We start from the raw sequence: 21,461 nt of genomic DNA on the forward strand, positions 1-21,461 counted from the left end.
GCAGCCCAACCTGCTTGGCCGGGGAGGGGCAGGACGGGCAGACGCGCTGCAGCCAATCGGACGTGAACACAGAGCAACGGTGTGCGCGACTATTGGAGGAGCCAACGCTTCCCGTTGCGAGCGCCGACCAATCAGAGCGAGGCAGTGACGGAAAAGACGCGAATTCAGTGTCAGCTTTCACTTCTCTCTCAATCTGCGCGCGCACACACACACACACACACACACACACACACACACACACACACACACACACACACACACTCACACACACACACACACTCACACACACACACACACACACACACTCACACACACACACACACACACACACTCACACACACACTCACACTCACACACACACTCACACACACACACACACACACACACACACACTCACACACACACACACACACACACTCACACACACACACACACACACACACACTCACACACACACTCACACACACACACACACACACTCACACACACTCACACTCACACACACACACTCACACACACACACACACACACACACACACACACTCACACTCACACACACACACACTCACACACACACACTCACACACACACACACACACACACACTCACACACACACTCACACACACACACACACACACTCACACACACTCACACTCACACACACACACTCACACACACACACACACACACACACACTCACACTCACACACACACACACTCACACACACACACTCACACACACACACACACACACACACACACACTCACACACACACACACACACACTCACACACACACACACACACACACACACACTCACACACACACACACACACACACACTCACACACTCACACACACACACACACGTATTTTACAGCATATTTGCATTATATTTTAATGCTTTTATTTATGATGATATTCTAATTTAACACCTCTGTCTTTATTATACAAGGTTTTATTTTTAAAAGATTATAAATTCGTTTTTGATTATTGTATTTATGGTTCTTGTGCTTTATTGACATATTATATTAATATACACATATTTGTTATTTAAATGTTATGCATTAACATGTTATATGCATGTTATGTTTGGTAAACACTTTTTACTGACATGTTTACTGTAAATATACTACTATAGACTCCTGTGTAAAGGTGCCATATAGATACAGTTCCTATAATAACTCCTACAATAATAATAATAATAACTATAGTAATATAGTACTACTCCAACTAACAACAATAATAATAACAATAATAATAGTTAATATTGATTTGAATTAATTGTTAATTTACAAGCTTTAATGACAAGTGAATCATGTTGTTGTTGTTGTTGTTGTTGTTGTTGTTACACTGGATATTGTAACAGTGGTTTACAGATAAACAAATTGATGATATTGTTGGATGGAAATGTGGCCTTCAGTACAGTAATGTTAAAAATGCATGACCTGATATCACACTGGTGCACACACACACACACACACACACACACACACACACACACTGCAGCAGGGCTGCTTCACGGTGAATTCACTTATTCAGCAGTGGTGAATGTGGTTTTTCCTGCTGCTCAGACGCTCAACAAGCAGTGATCCACCCAACCCAACCCTGACCTTCAGCTCAGGAGACACAGATCTCTGGGCTCTGGGGGGGGTTTGGGTGGTTGTTTGGGGGGGGGGGGGTAGAGATCTGCTGCTCTAACACGTCCAGTTCAACAGGAAAGGCTGTTTAAAGGGGAACTCCAACAACCTTTCAACATTTCTGTGTGAGAGCTGAGCTCAGTCAGAGTCGGGGGTTCGGTGTGAAACTGAGCTTCACTGTAGAGAAACAGTGGAGGTGAATGGAACCAGGTGTCAGTCGCCATGACTACAACACAGATACAGCCCATAATTTATTTCCTATCCAAACCCACAGGTGAAGAGTTTTATATGGATGATGATGATGATGAAGGTAAAATACCCTTATGATGTGCTTAGACGCCCCCTGGAGCAGAGAGTGTTACGGGTCCCATTCAGCTACAGGTGTCTAAACTCCAGCCTCTAGTCCTGCAGTCTGTCTTTCCTCCACACATCAGTGAAAGAACGGGAGGTTCTGAAGAGCTCACTGAACTCCAGCGTGGTTCTGTATGTAATAGGAGACACCGCTGCACCAACACCAACAAGTCAGCTGGTGAAATCTCCTCCCTCCTAGATCTTCCTCCATCAGCTGTGAGTGGTGTTATTATTGAACAGTGGAAGAGTTTAGGAGGAACAGCTCACAGAGAGCAGCTCAGCCACCGAGTGTCAGACCACGTAAAGCTACAGAGCGGGGTCAGGGCCGAGTGCTGAGCTCAGAGCAGAGTGCAGAAAAGCCTCCAACTGACTCAGTAACTGCAGCAGAGCTCCAGACCTGCTGCTGCTGAAGGGGGACCAGCTCCAGATTAATGCCTGTGGGTAGGTGTGATTTGTTCCTGTCCCAATACTTTTGTCCATATAGTGTACCTTTCAAACAGGGTGTTTTTGTCAAACTGATGTGGGCCCTTTAAGAGCTGGGTGCAGTACCTGTGCTCGGCCGGCAGGCGGCTCAAACCCAGAAACCCGCTGAATCAAGTTTGTTCGACTCGCGCTGCTGATCGGTTGGCAAAAGTGGGCGAGTGGAAGACGGAGGGGTGAGGACCGATCAGGCAGCGCGGCTCGTGCGACTGTCTGGACTCCACGCGCGCGCACACGGACACTCTTACCTACAGCTTTAACAGACTGAGCACGGGTCCGAACATCAGAGCTTAACCGCCTGAAACACGAGCACGCGCCCCCCCTCAGTGAAGGGGAGATGGTATGGTCCAGCTGTGGCCGCTCCGCTCCTCCAGATGTTAGTAGATGATTATAATCAGCGGCTCCTCTGAGCAGATCAGAAAGTAAATAAGATTAAAACGTAATTTTTATGCGTCTGATTTATTCAGGAATTAACGAATAAAACTGTAAACAACCGCGTCCAATCAGATTGGTCCAACGCAGCGCGTCTCGGTGCATTCTGGGTCTCCAGGGTGAGCGTTGGTTGTTATGGAAACAGCGGACGCCGCTCTAGCACTGTCCAATCAGCATGCGGCTTTTTGTTCAGACCTGTCCACGTGTTCAGCTGCAGCAGATTCTCTCTGATTTATAAATAAATGTGTTCTCTCTCTATCACTGCCTCTCCCCACACCCACACCTGATCCAGTCCCTCACTCTGATCCAGTCCCTCACTCTGATCCAGTCCCTCACTCTGATACAATCCCTTACTCTGATCTAATCCCTCACTCTGATCCAATCCCTTACTCTGATCCAGTCCCTCACTCTGATCTAATCCCTTACTCTGATCCAGTCCCTCACTCTGATACAATCCCTTACTCTGATCCAGTCCCTCACTCTGATCCAATCCCTTACTCTGATCTAATCCCTCACTCTGATCCAATCCCTTACTCTGATCCAGTCCCTCACTCTGATCTAATCCCTTACTCTGATCCAGTCCCTCACTCTGATCCAGTCCCTCACTCTGATCCAGTCCCTCACTCTGATCCAGTCCCTTACTCTGATCCAGTCCCTCACTCTGATCTAATCCCTCACTCTGATCCAATCCCTTACTCTGATCCAGTCCCTCACTCTGATCTAATCCCTTACTCTGATCCAGTCCCTCACTCTGATCCAGTCCCTCACTCTGATCCAGTCCCTCACTCTGATCTAATCCCTTACTCTGATCCAGTCCCTTACTCTGATCCAATCCCTTACTCTGATACAATCCCTTACTCTGATACAATCCCTCACTCTGATCCAGTCCCTTACTCTGATCCAGTCCCTTACTCTGATCTAATCCCTTACTCTGATCCAGTCCCTCACTCTGATCCAGTCCCTTACTCTGATCCAATCCCTTACTCTGATACAATCCCTTACTCTGATACAATCCCTCACTCTGATCCAGTCCCTTACTCTGATCCAATCCCTTACTCTGATCCAGTCCCTTACTCTGATCTAATCCCTTACTCTGATCCAGTCCCTCACTCTGATCCAGTCCCTTACTCTGATCCAATCCCTTACTCTGATCCAATCCCTTACTCTGATCCAGTCCCTTACTCTGATCCAATCCCTTACTCTGATCCAGTCCCTCACTCTGATCCAGTCCCTTACTCTGATCCAATCCCTTACTCTGATCCAGTCCCTCACTCTGATCCAATCCCTTACTCTGATCCAATCCCTTACTCTGATCCAATCCCTTACTCTGATACAATCCCTCACTCTGATCCAGTCCCTTACTCTGATCCAATCCCTTACTCTGATCCAGTCCCTCACTCTGATACAATCCCTTACTCTGATACAATCCCTTACTCTGATCCAGTCCCTCACTCTGATCCAGTCCCTTACTCTGATACAATCCCTTACTCTGATCCAGTCCCTCACTCTGATCCAGTCCCTTACTCTGATCCAATCCCTTACTCTGATCCAGTCCCTTACTCTGATCCAATCCCTTACTCTGATACAATCCCTTACTCTGATACAATCCCTCACTCTGATCCAGTCCCTTACTCTGATCCAGTCCCTTACTCTGATCTAATCCCTTACTCTGATCCAGTCCCTCACTCTGATCCAGTCCCTTACTCTGATCCAATCCCTTACTCTGATACAATACCTTACTCTGATACAATCCCTCACTCTGATCCAATCCCTTACTCTGATCCAGTCCCTTACTCTGATCCAATCCCTTACTCTGATCCAGTCCCTCACTCTGATCCAGTCCCTTACTCTGATCCAATCCCTTACTCTGATCCAGTCCCTCACTCTGATCCAATCCCTTACTCTGATCCAATCCCTTACTCTGATACAATCCCTCACTCTGATCCAGTCCCTTACTCTGATCCAATCCCTCACTCTGATCCAGTCCCTCACTCTGATCCAGTCCCTCACTCTGATACAATCCCTTACTCTGATACAATCCCTTACTCTGATCCAGTCCCTCACTCTGATCCAGTCCCTTACTCTGATACAATCCCTCACTCTGATCCAGTCCCTCACTCTGATCCAGTCCCTCACTCTGATCCAGTCCCTTACTCTGATCCAATCCCTCACTCTGATCCAGTCCCTTACTCTGATCCAATCCCTTACTCTGATACAATCCCTTACTCTGATACAATCCCTCACTCTGATCCAGTCCCTTACTCTGATCCAGTCCCTTACTCTGATCTAATCCCTTACTCTGATCCAGTCCCTCACTCTGATCCAGTCCCTTACTCTGATCCAATCCCTTACTCTGATCCAGTCCCTTACTCTGATACAATCCCTCACTCTGATCCAGTCCCTTACTCTGATCCAATCCCTTACTCTGATCCAATCCCTTACTCTGATCCAGTCCCTCACTCTGATCCAGTCCCTTACTCTGATCCAATCCCTTACTCTGATACAGTCCCTTACTCTGATCCAATCCCTTACTCTGATCCAATCCCTTACTCTGATCCAATCCCTTACTCTGATACAATCCCTCACTCTGATCCAGTCCCTTACTCTGATCCAGTCCCTTACTCTGATCCAATCCCTTACTCTGATACAATCCCTCACTCTGATCCAGTCCCTTACTCTGATCCAATCCCTTACTCTGATCCAGTCCCTTACTCTGATACAATCCCTTACTCTGATCCAGTCCCTTACTCTGATCCAGTCCCTCACTCTGATCCAATCCCTTACTCTGATCCAGTCCCTCACTCTGATCTAATCCCTTACCTTGATCTAATCCCTTACCCTGATCTAATCCCTTACCTTGATCTAATCCCTTATTCTGATCTAATCCCTTACTCTGATCTAATCTTACTCTGATCTAATCCCTTACCCTGATCTAATCCATTGCCCTGATCTAATCCCTTACTTTGATATAAACTCCTACCTGATCTAAACCCTTCCTCTAATCTAATCTCTTACTGTAATATAAACCCTTCCTCTGATCTAATCCCTTACCCTGATCTAATCCCTTCTTCTGATCTAATTCCTTACAAATGAACTGAAGTGAAGTGGCCAGTGTGTGGAAGCACAAGGTAGGTGTTTTTAATAAAGTGGCCAGTATGTGGAAGCACAATGTAGGTGTTTCTAATAAAGTGGCCAGTGTGTGGAAGCATAAGGTAGGTGTTTCTAATAAAGTGGCCAGTGTGTGGAAGCATAAGGTAGGTGTTTCTAATAAAGTGGCCAGTATGTGGAAGCACAATGTAGGTGTTTCTAATAAAGTGGCCAGTATGTGGAAGCACAATGTAGGTGTTTCTAATAAAGTGGCCAGTGTGTGGAAGCATAAGGTAGGTGTTTCTAATAAAGTGGCCAGTGTGTGGAAGCATAAGGTAGGTGTTTCTAATAAAGTGGCCAGTAAGTGCAGCACAATGTATCTAATGACCACAAGGTGGCATCAGTTCTACTGGTTCTCTGCAGTCTGCATTAAAGGAGCTGATCAGCTCCGTCCCGCCTGGATGTGGACGAAAGCCTGTTTCCATGACAACAGGGAGTCTGGGAGAGTGTGGTGTTGCTGCTGGCTGATGTGAGCATCGCTCCTGCAGAAACTTCAGTCTCCTCAGGTTTCACAGAGCCTCTGAAGCTGCTGAAGCGGTTGGTGCAGTGCTCCGTTCAGTAAAACGTGCTGTTCGGCTTAATAATTCTGATCTTTATTTTCTACATTTTTATTAAAATCACTATTTTACAGATGAGTGCAGAGGCATTTTCTTTTTGGCATGCAGGAGATTGAACAGGTTACAGTTTTACGACAGTGTATAACGACGTGTCACTGTTCAGACACACACACACACACACACACAGACAACAGAGGACTTGCTTATTCAAACACACACACCAATCTACGCCTGTCTGTTCCCGGGGTTTGGGAGGTGGTGTTGAGCTGTGGGAGCTGTCCTCCTGAAAGTCCTCAGTGATACTTCAACCTGCTGTAGGCCTGAACACCGCGGCCTCACTCGTCCACTGGGCTACACACACACGATCACAGTGGAGAGTCTCCCTCTGTCTCATCACTACTCTTAACATGCCCTCGTCCACTTGCCCTCAAGTCAACAGACGCGTAGACTATCTGTCCAAAAGTATCTGGACAGCCCTTATAATTGGTGAATTTAGCTACTGACAGCACAGCTAGACGCTGAGGAGCAGCCCTGACCACATGACCCTAAGGTCACCATGCCCGATGCCGAGCGTGGGATAGAGGGGTATAACGCACATCAAGCACAGCAATATGGACAGAAGTATTGGGACACCTGCTTATTTACTCATTTAAATCAAGGGTATTAAAGAGCTGATCCTGCTTCTGTTGGAGTAACTGTCTCTACTGTCCAGAGAAGAAGACTTTCTACTAGAATTTGGAGTTTGGCATTGCTGTGAGGATTTGATTGCATTCAGTCACCAATCCATAAGTACTGGATGGAGCTCCTCCACCATCATTCCAGAGAACACAGTTCTTCCACTGCTTCACAGCTCCTCAATGGTGGGGGGCTTTACACCTCTCTAGCCCACGCCTGGTATGCATGCTCTCACAGTATGCAGTGGTCAGTACTGACAAAAAGTGCTCCAGGTAAGGACAGCCGAGGTCATTGGCGCCCATGAGCATCAGTGAGGCCCCACCTCACAACTTACAGGACTTACAGGATCTGCTGATAATAGTATACCACAGGACAAATATTCAGAGGTCCGTGGCACGAGGGAGACCGACACAATATTATGCGAGTACTTTTAATGTTATGGCTGTTTGATCACAGAGCATGTCTTTAAATGAACCTCCATTCCTTCTGACCTAAAGACACAGATACACACACAGGACGCTACACAGGTAAGACTCAATATTGCCATCATTAAGGAAGGACATTTCAGTTTCCTTCAACAAACACACACACACACATATACACACACACATATACACACACATATACACACACTTACACACACACACACTTAGACACACTACAGACAGGATAGTTTTCTCAGGATTGAAAGTGCAGAAATACTCAGCTACATGGTGAGTGTGTGTGTGTGTGTGTGTGTGTGTGTGTGTGTGCACTGAAAAATCAGGATCCTGAATTCATGATTTCAGTGTATACATTAATGCATGGATAATAAACAGTCCTGTACAGAGGCTTTAGACCCCTAACCCCATCACTCTACCCCATCACTCTACCCCCATCACCCTCCCTCCGTCTCTCAGCAGTGAGAGGGTTCTACTGCAGAAGCTCCAGATCTCCTCAGAACAGATAAAGCAGCTCAACATAAATCCAGTAAAAAGGAGAAACAAGAGCTTCTCATTCTGAAGAAAGTAGTGAGATCTTGTCAGTGAGCTAGTCTGAAGAACAGAGCTCGGTTCCTCCAGGGTTCTCCTGGACGCCCCCCAGTCCAGCCAGCACAGCGTGGAGGATGTGTTCACCTCCATCAGCAGCAGCAGCAGCAGCAGCAGCAGCAGCAGCTCACCTGATTTACCATCATTAAGCCCTGATTTACCACCAAACCAGGTGTTGATCTGAGGAGAACTCTAAATAATACTAGACTCCATGAGGAGAACTTTGGAGATGTTCTAATGATGAACACAGTGATGGAGAACCTCCACCACTTTCTGTAGGAGTGTTATTATTAGTGTTTATTCTGATATCAGAGTTTTACTGAGCAGATATGGACCCAGGTAACACAGGGACTGTATGTGGAGCCCAACTGGGAACCAGAATGTTTTGTACTCAGGTTCCATACAGATGCCCAACATGGGCCCCATCAGGGTTGTATATGGCACATGGGGCCTAGATGGGACCTGTGTGAGATTAAGTTGGACTGTAATGATGGGGCTCAGAGCCCATGCCCACCTGGAACCCACCTATGTGAGCCCAGATGCCTGAAACCTTTGTACAGTACTGTGTATTACACCAGCGCAGCGTTGTCCCTCCGGTGAGGCACCTTGGGCAGCACCTGTGTTGATGTTATATAGTTTATATAGAAATAATGTAAACATTTAAATCATGAATTCAGTTTTTTCCAGTGTGTATGTGTGTGTGTGTGTGTGTGTGTGTGTGTGTGTGTGCATGTTCTCTTTAAATGTCCGTATTCCAGTCTCCAGCCCCAGGCTCGTTTTCCTACAGTAGATGTGGATTCTCCGTCCGTGCGTCCTGAAGCTCTGACAGGATGCTGTGTTTTTCACATGTAGTTTCCAGTGAGATGATCCGTGATTTGGAGAATGACAAACACCTCGGCCAATCACAGTCAGTCTTACTGTCTTATTTTGCACCAGTGGAAAGGTTCTGCATGTGGAAAACGCTTCAGTATGCTGCAGTTTCCTCACCGTGTCTCCTCCAGCCAGCAGGGAGCAGTGTCGAGTCCGATCGCCCTCACCGAGACATCATCCGCACGAACTCTACAACGCCCACAAAGACAAACACAAAGTGTGTTCAGACACGGTTCAGAATGGTCCAGTTCTTCACAGCAGAGACACGGCGTCAGTCCCGGCTAACCCAGGCGCTGGTTTACTGATTAAAGGAGCGGTCTGCTGATAAACACGGCTCCACCCTCCAGATGCTGGCTTTCAGAAGGCTAAGAGGCTAAAATGACAGTTGCCTTTTCAGTATACGGGTGCCTGGGTGAGGTGGAAGCTAGAGAATCTGAAAAGAAACAACTGCTCCAAATGGACAAAAGTATTGGGACACCCTTACATTCATTGTTTTTTGTAAAATCAAGGGTATTAAAGAGCTGATCCTGCTTCTGTTGGAGTAACTGTCTCTACTGTCCAGAGAAGAATGTTTTAATAGATTTTGTAAGAGGAGCATTGCTGTGAGGATTTGGTTGCATTCAGCAACAAGAGTGTTAATGAGGTCAGGATGTTGGGTGATGATCACCGACCCCACCTCATCATCCCCAACTCCACAACTCATCCCATCCAAAAGTACTGGATGGAGCTTCTCCACCATCATTCCAGAGAACACAGTTCTTCCACTGCTCCACAGCTCCTCAATGCTGGGGGGCTTTATACCCCTCTAGTCCACGCCTGGCATTAGGCAGCATGGAGCCAATAGGGTCATGATGTCGATCTGCTCCAGAGAGTCCTATTCTATTGGCAGTACTTCTTCTCTACAGGGACTAGACAAGCTGTGTGTGCATTTGCACTGGGGTCTGGGTTGTTTTTCACCAGACTGGCAGTGTAACAGGAAGTGAATTGGCTGAATGTATTAGGCAAATGTGTGTTCCACTGCACGTACCCTCAAAATCCACACGTCCATCACCGTTCAGGTCAATATCCTTTAGAATGTCCTCCAGGTCCCGGTGGCCAACCTAACAGATAACACACACGGTCTCAATTCCAGGATTCTGTCACATACAAACACACACACATACATACATCACACACACACACACACACACACTCACCTGATGTCCCAGCAGCTTCCTCATGGCTTCTCTGAGCTCACCTGTGCTAATCTCACCATCCCCGTTAGTGTCGAACTGAGGAGCGATAAAGATAAAAAAACAGAACCACTCGTTTAGATCTACTCTCTAGGTCTGACTTCCAACTCCCACCCACTATCTAGAACCCTCCCATCACTAGCACGGTCTTTCTCTGAGACAAGCAAAGCTCCACCACATCTTCTCAAACCACCGCCAACCCAACCCCACTGGAGCTCAACACAAGAGAGGACAGTTATGCTCTCTGGGACTCTGTATTTCATACACTGACGGATGGCTGTGGCACTCATCAGGGATTGAACCTGCGACCTCCTGATGACAGAACCAGCGCTTAGACAGCTGCTCTACTCATCAGCAGTCTGTATTCATGTGTAGTCTGTTTATAATTGTTCATACATGTGTAACATACCTGGTGAAATAAAGTAATTCTGAGATAATACATTACTTAAGTATGTAATTAACTATGTAATGATGCAATTATGTTTAAACCGTGTCCCAATATCTCCTTAATGGAGCATTCTGCCTAAAACTAGCATCAGTTTATTTGTGTTTTTTCACTACAATACCCAGCATGCATTATGCAAATACATCACACAGTCATTGAACCATGGTGATAGCGAAATCCAGACTGCTAGAACAGCCAGAAATAGACAAAAACAACAACAGCCATCCTCAGAAATCCACCCGAGTGCTTCTAGCTTTGCAAAAGCTCCTCCCACCCTCAAGTGACATCATCAGAAGGTGGTAAACGTAATGATGAGTGGATTCTACATTTCGGCTGAACGGCCCCTTTAAGTGGTAATGTGGAGCACCACGTCTTCTCACCTCTTTAAAGGCGTCCTTCAGCTCCTTCACCCCGATCATATCGGCCGTTTCTGCCAGCAGTTTAGGACCCATCAAACCCACGAAATCGTCAAAGTCCACGTGACCCCCCACTGAGAGAGACACACCGTCAACATTACATCACTGCTGTCCAGCACAGGTCAGTAATTACTGAGGTTCTGCTGATTCAGCCGCATTGATTTTGAAACATCACAATCAGCTCTCATCAATTCTGATCAATTCTAATCAATTCTAATCGCATTTGACTCACTTTTTGGACAGAATGACAGATCATATCAGTATTAGCAGATAGCTGTTAAAATAATGCTCAGTGTCAGGTCTGTGATATATGGCAATATTTAGATATTAAATATATCATTTACAGTAAATTAGAATATTTATCTCATATTGAAATTATTTATATTACATAAATATTTCATACCACTTTATAGACATTCAGTATATTTAAACCATATATTAACATTCGCAAATATATATGTGTAACAGAAAACTATATATATATATATAATTATATTATACATATAATTAATAATATTGAGATTTACTTACTTTATGTTAGCTACATATATACAGTATGTACATAGATGTACGTACTCATCAATCAGAAATGTGTATGTTTATATATGTCATATATATGTCTAGAATATATAATAATATTTTCATATACAATACATGCACATATATTTTAAAATGTATGCCCAATCTTTTATGATATATATGTGCATATGATATATACGGTCACATATCAGATTTATGTATGGGGACGCAGGACTACTGCACTACAATATCCTTCCTGAATCATTTTAAAAGAATCAAATTGAGCCGAGCTGAATCACTTTATCAGTCTATTAGACTTAGACTGTCAATCTGCTGCATATTTCACTTACTCTTATGTCATTTCAGGAAGCTCTATATACAGTGTATATATATATATATATATATATACTTATCATTCTATTATACTTATTACTCATACACTTTATCAGTACACTGCTGCATATGCCTCTACTGATGTTGATGTCTGAACCTCTGTCTATTTATTCATACACTTTATACTTTTTTACATTCCCACAAATTACTATAATACTATTTTTAATGTTTATTTAAATGTTGATGATTATTGTTGAACATAATGTCCATCCTATGTATGTCCTGCAGTTTTAAACCAACTGAACTGAATCATGATATATAACTACATTTAAGACGCACTGGATAATTACTCTAGTAAATTTACACCAGCTGACCCCTCAAACACACACGTACGGTTCATGTTGATCTGCTGGCTGAGCTCGATCAGCTCCATCTCAGTGGGCATGTAGCCCATCGTCCTCATGCAGTTCCCCAGATCCTTACAGCTGATGAAGCCGTCCTTATCTTTATCAAACTCCCGAAACGCCTCGCGTAGTTCTATACACACACACACACACACACACACACACACACACACAGACTGACTGTTAAGACTTTCTAATAACAAACACCCAAGAATAATTAGCAAAGCAGCCTGAACTCCACTAGCGTACTTCAGTCCCTGATGTTCTAGATAACACACAGTCATGCAGGGTCAGAAAGCGCATGATGAAGTCTGTTAGAGAGGACGGAACATCTCCACATGGTTCGAGGAGAGCTGCATTCAGACCTGCAGATAGCCGCCATGCTAGTAAGCTTAGCTACATCAGCCTTAGAAAATGAGCAGCGAACACAGCTAGGCTGATCAGCTACGTTAGCCGTAGAGGTGCATTATGATTGGTTGGGGATTCAAATCTGTGTTTACAGCATGAAATGACCAAATGACTGACCCACCTTCAATCTCCTCCGGTCTCAGCTCTCGATCCTGTGAAGCAGAAGGAGACACGCAGCAGAAAGAAGGTCAGCACACCAAAACTGCAAAAGCTTCATCTGAGGTGAGCAGCCCTCCACAGCGGGGTTATTACAGCTGCTCCACCTCAGATACTAATTTCATTAGGCTCATTTACAGCGGAGGTCAGCGGGCATTCATCACCAGCCCCCTGACCTCCACTGTCCGGCAGCAGCTTTTCTGTTTCTCCCTTTCTTAAACTCAGGGAGATGCGTAGAGGTCACGGCCCGGGCACTAATCACCCGTACCCTACGAACACAGTAGACTGACACTAGCTCGAAAAATAGCAGCAGCAGGACTGCAGTACCAGAACACCGTCCTCAGCCTGAGCACGCTGGAACACACACACCGTCTTCATCACGTCCTTCCTCCTTCCTCACACACTGGCAGCAGCCATGCAATGTCCTCAAGCTGCTTTATAGCATCGGCTAACGTCATGGGAAGAGGTTCTGATTCTTTTACACACACACACATACACACACATATATACACACACATATATACACACACATATACACACACATATATACACACACACACATATATATACACACACATATACACACACACACAGACACACACACACACACACAGGGAAACGTTCCCATGAGCCAGCGGAAGAATGCAAGTCTTCGGCCTTCGGAGAGACAACAGCCTTTAAAGGCTGTGGAGAGAGAACAGAGACTGTAGGGTTAACAAGGGGAACATAAACACACGCATACACACACACACACACACACACACACACACACTATATGGATACAGACTAAGAAATCAAACCAGACATGGAGACGAAAGCAGGCCAGGTGACAAAGCACACACACACGTCACTCTGCAGTTAGGAGAACCAAAATAACATCTGGTATTAAATGACTGTGTTTGTATTCCTAGCATTACGAGCCCCTTCTGGGAATCCAGCAATCACTGTAAATATGCTCTCTGCTCCGCCTTGAAGACGGGACTGCAGCGCTTAGCGGAGAGCAAAATCAATAGCCATTATGGAATAAAGCCCAGGTATTGATGCATCATTGACTTGTAAACAAATGTGCTGCGTGTTAAGTTGCTATATCTTGCTATATATTCAAGATGTGAAATATGGGGTCCTCTATAACGCTCTATAATGTTCATATGATCCACACGCTCACTCTGACAGACTGTAATACACTACAGGAAGCATAGGGGGCGCTCTATAACGCTCTATAATGTTCATATGATCCACACGCTCACTCTGACAGACTGTAATACACTACAGGAAGCATAGGGGGCGCTCTATAACGCTCTATAATGTTCATATGATCCACACGCTCACTCTGACAGACTGTAATACACTACAGGAAGCGTAGGGGGCGCTCTATAATGCTCTATAATGTTCATATGATCCACACGCTCATTCTGACAGACTGTAATACACTACAGGAAGCGTAGGGGGCGCTCTATAATGTTCATATGATCCACACGCTCATTCTGACAGACTGTAATACACTACAGGAAGCGTAGGGGGCGCTCTATAACGCTCTATAATGTTCATATGATCCACACGCTCATTCTGACAGACTGTAATACACTACAGGAAGCGTAGGGGGCGCTCTATAATGCTCTATAATGAGCATATGATCCACACGCTCATTCTGACAGACTGTAATACACTACAGGAAGCATAGGGAGCGCTCTATAATGCTCTATAATGTTCATATGATCCACACGCTCATTCTGACAGACTGTAATACACTACAGGAAGCGTAGGGAGCGCTCTATAATGCTCTATAATGTTCATATGATCCACACGCTCATTCTGACAGACTGTAATACACTACAGGAAGCGTAGGGGGCGCTCTATAATGCTCTATAATGTTCATATGATCCACACGCTCATTCTGACAGACTGTAATACACTACAGGAAGCGTAGGGGGCGCTCTATAATGCTCTACAATGTTCATATGATCCACACGCTCATTCTGACAGACTGTAATACACTACAGGAAGCGTAGGGGGCGCTCTATAATGCTCTATAATGTTCATTTGATCCACACGCTCATTCTGACAGACTGTAATACACTACAGGAAGCGTAGGGGGCGCTCTATAATGCTCTATAATGTTCATATGATCCACACGCTCATTCTGACAGACTGTAATACACTACAGGAAGCGTAGGGGGCGCTCTATAATGCTCTATAATGTTCATATGATCCACACGCTCATTCTGACAGACTGTAATACACTACAGGAAGCATAGGGAGCGCTATATAATGCTCTGTAATAATTGTTATTTGCACTACTAGTTCCAGATCAGTGTTTCAGTCGATTCCACCTGTTTTCTCATCATTTATGTCCGACTACATCCTTCAGCTCTCCACCACAGTTTATTTCATGCCATTGTTTCAACATCTGACGAGCTGTGTGTGGAGGTCAGAGTCCTTTCACAAAAGCTCCAGTGTGTTTCTGTTGGCTGGAGTGTCTCCGTACAATCTGCTACTCACTGGCCAGCCTTTTGGCAGCCGCACACAGACAGGCTCCTTTCATCACTACACTGCAATCCAATCTGTCAGGACCAGAAGCTCCAGCGAAGTGAGGAATTTATTCAACTGTCGCTCCACAATGATGCTGCCGTAAATACCCAGTAAAATGTTACACCCCCATTAAACTTCTCAGACCAAGCAGTGTGAAGGACCTTAAATCATTTCTGCTGCTCTCAGGACACAAACACACACACTCACCAAGCATTAGCGCAGTAACGTTCTCCTAGCCAAATTCCACAGTTCTCCAATCTAGCTTCCTTTAGCTTTCTCTAACAATCATCTAACAATCATCAATCATTTTCCACCAAACATCCACCAACCACCAGCAAACACCACCGTTCTCCACCAAACACCACCGTTCTCCATCAAACACCACCGTTCCCCACCATACACCACCGTTCTCCACCAAACACCACCGTTCTCCATCAAACACCACCGTTCCCCACCATACACCACCGTTCTCCACCAAACACCATCATTCCTCACCAAACACCATTTCTGGGTCTCTGAGTGAGAAAGTAGGTGAATGACTGGGAGTGAGTGAGTGAGTGAGTGAGTGGGTGAGTGAGTGAGTGAGTGGGTGAGTGAGTGAGTGAGTGAGTGGGTGAGTGAGTGGGTGAGTGAGTGAGTGGGTGAGTGAGTGGGTGAGTGAGTGAGTGGGTGAGTGAGTGAGTGAGTGAGTGGGTGAGTGAGTGAGTGAGTGAGTGGGTGAGTGAGTGAGTGAGTGGGTGAGTGAGTGAGTGAGTGGGTGAGTGAGTGGGTGAGTGAGTGAGTGGGTGAGTGAGTGAGTGAGTGAGTGAGTGGGTGAGTGAGTGAGTGAGTGAGTGGGTGGGTGAGTGAGTGAGTGAGTGAGTGAGTGAGTGAGTGAGTGGCAGTGTTGCATTTGGTCGAGCTGCAGATTAATCGAACGATGCCAGCACTGACAGCACTAATTTTAATATTACTCATTTTATTACCAGCCGTTCAACTACCGCCATATGTGTAGCTGAGAGAGAGAGAGAGAGAGAGAGGAAGAGAAAGAGAGAGGAAGGGAAAGAGAGAGAGAGAGAGAGAGGAAGGAAGGGAAGAGAGAGAGAGAGAGAGAGAGAGAGAGAGAGAGAGAGAGAGATTCCCATTAATAAAAAATAGCATGCAGCCAATTTTCCATTCATCCATCATAACAGTTTACTAAGCACATTGTGTACACTGACACCTTAGACCTATACAGTGTCATGCCAAGTATAAACACACACACTCACACACACTCACACACTCACACATACACAAACACACACACTCACACACACACAAACACACACACTCACACACACTCACTCACACGCTCACACATACACAAACACACACTCACTCACACATACACAAACACACACACTCACACACACTCACTCACACACTCACACATACACAAACACACACACTCACACATACACAAACACACACACTCACACACACTCACTCACACGCTCACACATACACAAACACACACTCACTCACACATACACAAACACACACACTCACACACACTCACTCACACGCTCACTCACACGCTCACACATACACAAACACACACTCACTCACACATACACAAACACACACACTCACACACACTCACTCACACGCTCACACATACACAAACACACACTCACACACACTCACACATACACAAACACACACTCACTCACACACTCACACATACACAAACACACACACTCACTCACACACTCACACATACACAAACACACACACTCACTCACACACTCACACATACACAAACACACACGCAGAGTAAGACAATGAAAGAAAAGGCTTAGAAGAACCAGATCATAATAAAGCCATAAGCAGTTCAGAGAGACTGTAGCTCCGCCTCCTCAGTGTATATCACAATACCTACATTTAGAGCGTTATTAATATTCACCCTAATGAGAGACTGTAGCTCCGCCTCCTCAGTGTATATCACAATACCTACATTTAGAGCGTTATTAATATTCACCCTAATGAGAGACTGTAGCTCCGCCTCCTCAGTGTATATCACAATACCTACATTTAGAGCCTTATTAATATTCACCCTAATGAGAGACTGTAGCTCCGCCTCCTCAGTGTATATCACAATACCTACATTTAGAGCGTTATTAATATTCACCCTAATGAGAGACAGTAGCTCCGCCTCCTCAGTGTATATCACAATACCTACATTTAGAGCCTTATTAATATTCACCCTGATGAGAGACTGTAGCTCCGCCTCCTCAGTGTATATCACAATACCTACATTTAGAGCCTTATTAATATTCACCCTAATGAGAGACTGTAGCTCCGCCTCCTCAGTGTATATCACAATACCTACATTTAGAGCCTTATTAATATTCACCCTAATGAGAGACTGTAGCCCCGCCTCCTCAGTGTATATCACAATACCTACATTTAGAGCGTTATTAATATTCACCCTAATGAGAGACTGTAGCTCCGCCTCCTCAGTGTATATCTCAATACCTACATTTAGAGAGTTATTAATATTCACCCTAATGAGAGACTGTAGCTCCTCCTCCTCAGTGTATATCACAATACCTACATTTAGAGCGTTATTAATATTCACCCTAATGAGAGACTGTAGCTCCGCCTCCTTAGTGTATATCACAACATCTGTAACTAAGGAAGAACACGTTAGTGGGCGGAGCCTGGCTAGCTTGCTGTACTGATATGCAGAGTGGTTTTGGCTGCTTCTCGGTGAGGATCTGAAGATCAGCTCTTTATGTGCGGGAGCTGAAAATAGCTCCTTATCTGTGTCAATTATTCCTGCAGATCTGAAACGGGTCTATCTGGGGTTGGATTAGACAGGAGAGAGAGGGATGAGGGTGTGTGTGTGTGTGTAGAGTTAAGGTCGGGGTTAGAATTGGGGGTGTGAGTGTGGTGGGAGGGAGTGTATTCGTGCGCAGTCTGATGATTAACCTCACCCTCCAATCAGAGCCCACAGGGAGCCCAGAGAGCGCTGCATCCTCACCGTCAGCATCGCCTCACACTCCTCCAGCATATCTCACCTGGAGAGAGCGTAGCCTGGTTACAGGAATATCCCAGTGCTCCTGAGTCGAACCTCTGTTTGCCACATCTGGACTGGGGGTTTGGCTCACAGCTGTTCTCAGACCAGCGGCCTAAACAGAGAAGAAGCCTGCGCTCCAGACCTCTGCAGCCTTCTCTACAGAGCCCATATCAGGACTGTGTCAGCAATGGGTGCAACATAAAGTCACTGAACGCAGTTTCAATTAGAAGGGACAAACATTTGGACAGATACATATACATATAAACAATAAAATAATAACTCAATTTTAATTCAGTGTTCTTCTGATGTCAAAAGAACCAACTAATTAACATACATCAATAGCCACACACAGAGCTCATTTACATATATCGGTCTTAAAGGTGCAGTAACGGAAACAGCCTGTTCTGATACTAAGGGATGAGGAGAGGTTGGGAAAGCGTCGTGTGGAAATGAATTATGACTGTTTTTGGAAAATAAACAAATAAACAAATGTAAACTCAAATCAAAGAACCCAGACGACTCCCGGATTTAAATGAAGCCATCCAACCAAACCAACCAGCAGTCTTATTTATTTATTTATTTATTTATCATTTTATATATATTTTTTTCCTCCCCCAATTTTTTTTGATAGCCGATTACCCAACCCTCCCTCCCCATCACACGTACTGCTCCCGACACTGGGCGGGCGAGCACTGACACGTGCACCCGAGCCACCGTCTCTACATCAACAGTTGCCGATGCAACATCACCAGGCAACCATCGCCGCTCGGGTGCAACACGCTAGGCCAGCATCACTCTGAGGAGACGTGGGGAAAGACAGCGCACCACCCACCCACCCAGAGAGGCCAGATGTGCTCTCACTGGCTACCAGCTGTTGATGGCAGGCTGCATAACCTGGGATTTGAACCAGAGACCTCGGATCACAGTGGCAGCACCCTATTCTGCTGGACCCCCCGGAGCCCCCCGGAGTGTCTGTTTAAATTGAACCCAAATTGATGGGAAATGTCTTTTATCTTGTCTTTACATCGAGCTAAAACAATCAACTGAACACAGCTTCCACGTCATCACACACACACACACACACACACACACACACACACTGAAGTGTGTGTTCTGAAGGCCTTCAGATCGTGCAAAACAAACATCAGTCAATAGAAAAACACCAGTCTACAAGGAGGGTCTATAAATAGCTTCAGACTCTACCGAAGACTATAAATAACATCCCTTCACCAGCCTCCTGAACATCACACAGAGACCATGCAGGCAAGGGCATGCGTGCGTGTGTGTGTGTGTGTGTGTGTGTGTGTGTGTGGCCTAAAAAGGCCAAGCTAGTCTTTGCATGGTGGCATTGATATGTAGGGAAATAGAGCAGAGAGGAGCGTGGATGAGGGGGTTCGAGCACTGAGCATCCCTGGACTGCTCTACATCATTATACAGTAACACCGATCTGCCATAACATTAAAACCACAGTCAGCTGAAGTGAAGAACACTGGTGATCTAGAACCTAACTGTAATGTTCTAGACAATGACTGGGTCAGAACATCTCCAGAACATCAGCAAGCAGGTCTTGTGGGACGTCCCCCCTCCTGGTATGCAGTGGTCAGTACCTAACTAAAGTGCTCCTGGGGTCAGGGGCGCCCATAGCTTGCTGATGCTTCTACTCTTACCAGGACTTGTAGAGTCCATGTCCAGACAGATCAGAGCTGCTTTGGAGAAACAAGGCGGACATACACTCAATTAGGCAGGTGGTTTTAATGTTATGGCTGATCTGTTACTTTCAACACAGGCAGTTTACAGAAGAAGCAAAACCCCTGTTTACACTCATCAGGGGCTGTGTCTCTCTCTCTCTCTCTCTCTCTCTCTCTCTCTCTCTCTCTCTCTCTCTCTCTCTCTCTCTCCAGGCCTCTCCTTTCCTTTTTTATGTGTGTGTGTGTGTGTGTGTGTGTGGGAGACAGTGGGAGGTGGAGAGTGCGTCCCATTCAGACATGCATATTACCACTCTCACTGTTGGAAGCCAAGCCGCTAATCCAAACATTCATTATGCTGCTTTCTAAAAATACACACACACACACACACACACACACACACACACACACACTGTGAGAAGCTCGGTTTGTTAACATGCTTTTCTATTGTACCATATTCTCCTGGGGTAAAGAGGATTGAGTGTGTATTAGTGTGTACTCCCACTGCAGGGAGATGGTCCATCACACTGCAGGTCACAAACCCCATTAACCAATAAGCTTCATCCTCTGGGAGCTGAGAGTGAACGACATCATCTACAGCATCACTGCTGACATCACAACTGCTCCCCGCATACAGCAACACTGTCCACCACCATTCTCCACCAAAACACCATCACTGTCCACCAACCGTTCTCCACCAAACACCATCACTGTCCACCACCGTTCTCCACCAAACACCATCACTGTCCACCACCGTTCTCCACCAAACACCATCACTGTCCACCACCGTTCTCCACCAAACACCATCACTGTCCACCACCATTCTCCAACAACTACCATCACTGTCCACCACCATTCTCCACCAAACACCATCACTGTCCACCACCATTCTCCACCAAACACCATCACTGTCCACCACCATTCTCCACCAAACACCATCACTGTCCACGCACCATTCTCACCAAACACCATCACTGTCCACCACCGTTCTCCACCAAACACCAACACTGTCCACCACCATTCTCCAACAACTACCATCACTGTCCACCACCATTCTCCACCAAACACCATCACTGTTCACCACCATTCTCCAACAACTACCATCACTGTCCAC

At 45.6% G+C, this 21,461-nt stretch overlaps 1 protein-coding gene across 1 annotated transcript in view; it reads right to left on the reverse strand.

The window, feature by feature from the left end:
- Nucleotides 1-8,137: 8,137 nt before the first annotated feature.
- cabp1a (calcium binding protein 1a) overlaps nucleotides 8,138-21,461 on the reverse strand; it is a 20,342-nt gene continuing 7,018 nt past the window's right edge. The window contains 6 exon segments of the mRNA XM_072681169.1: nucleotides 8,138-9,369; nucleotides 10,208-10,280; nucleotides 10,377-10,451; nucleotides 11,238-11,347; nucleotides 12,519-12,662; nucleotides 13,059-13,089. Of these exon segments, the coding sequence (XP_072537270.1) occupies nucleotides 9,344-9,369; nucleotides 10,208-10,280; nucleotides 10,377-10,451; nucleotides 11,238-11,347; nucleotides 12,519-12,662; nucleotides 13,059-13,089 (459 nt within the window). The 3' untranslated portion in view covers nucleotides 8,138-9,343.

Source organism: Salminus brasiliensis, chromosome 6, assembly GCF_030463535.1.
Source record: "Salminus brasiliensis chromosome 6, fSalBra1.hap2, whole genome shotgun sequence".
Taxonomy (NCBI): Eukaryota; Metazoa; Chordata; class Actinopteri; order Characiformes; family Bryconidae; genus Salminus; species Salminus brasiliensis.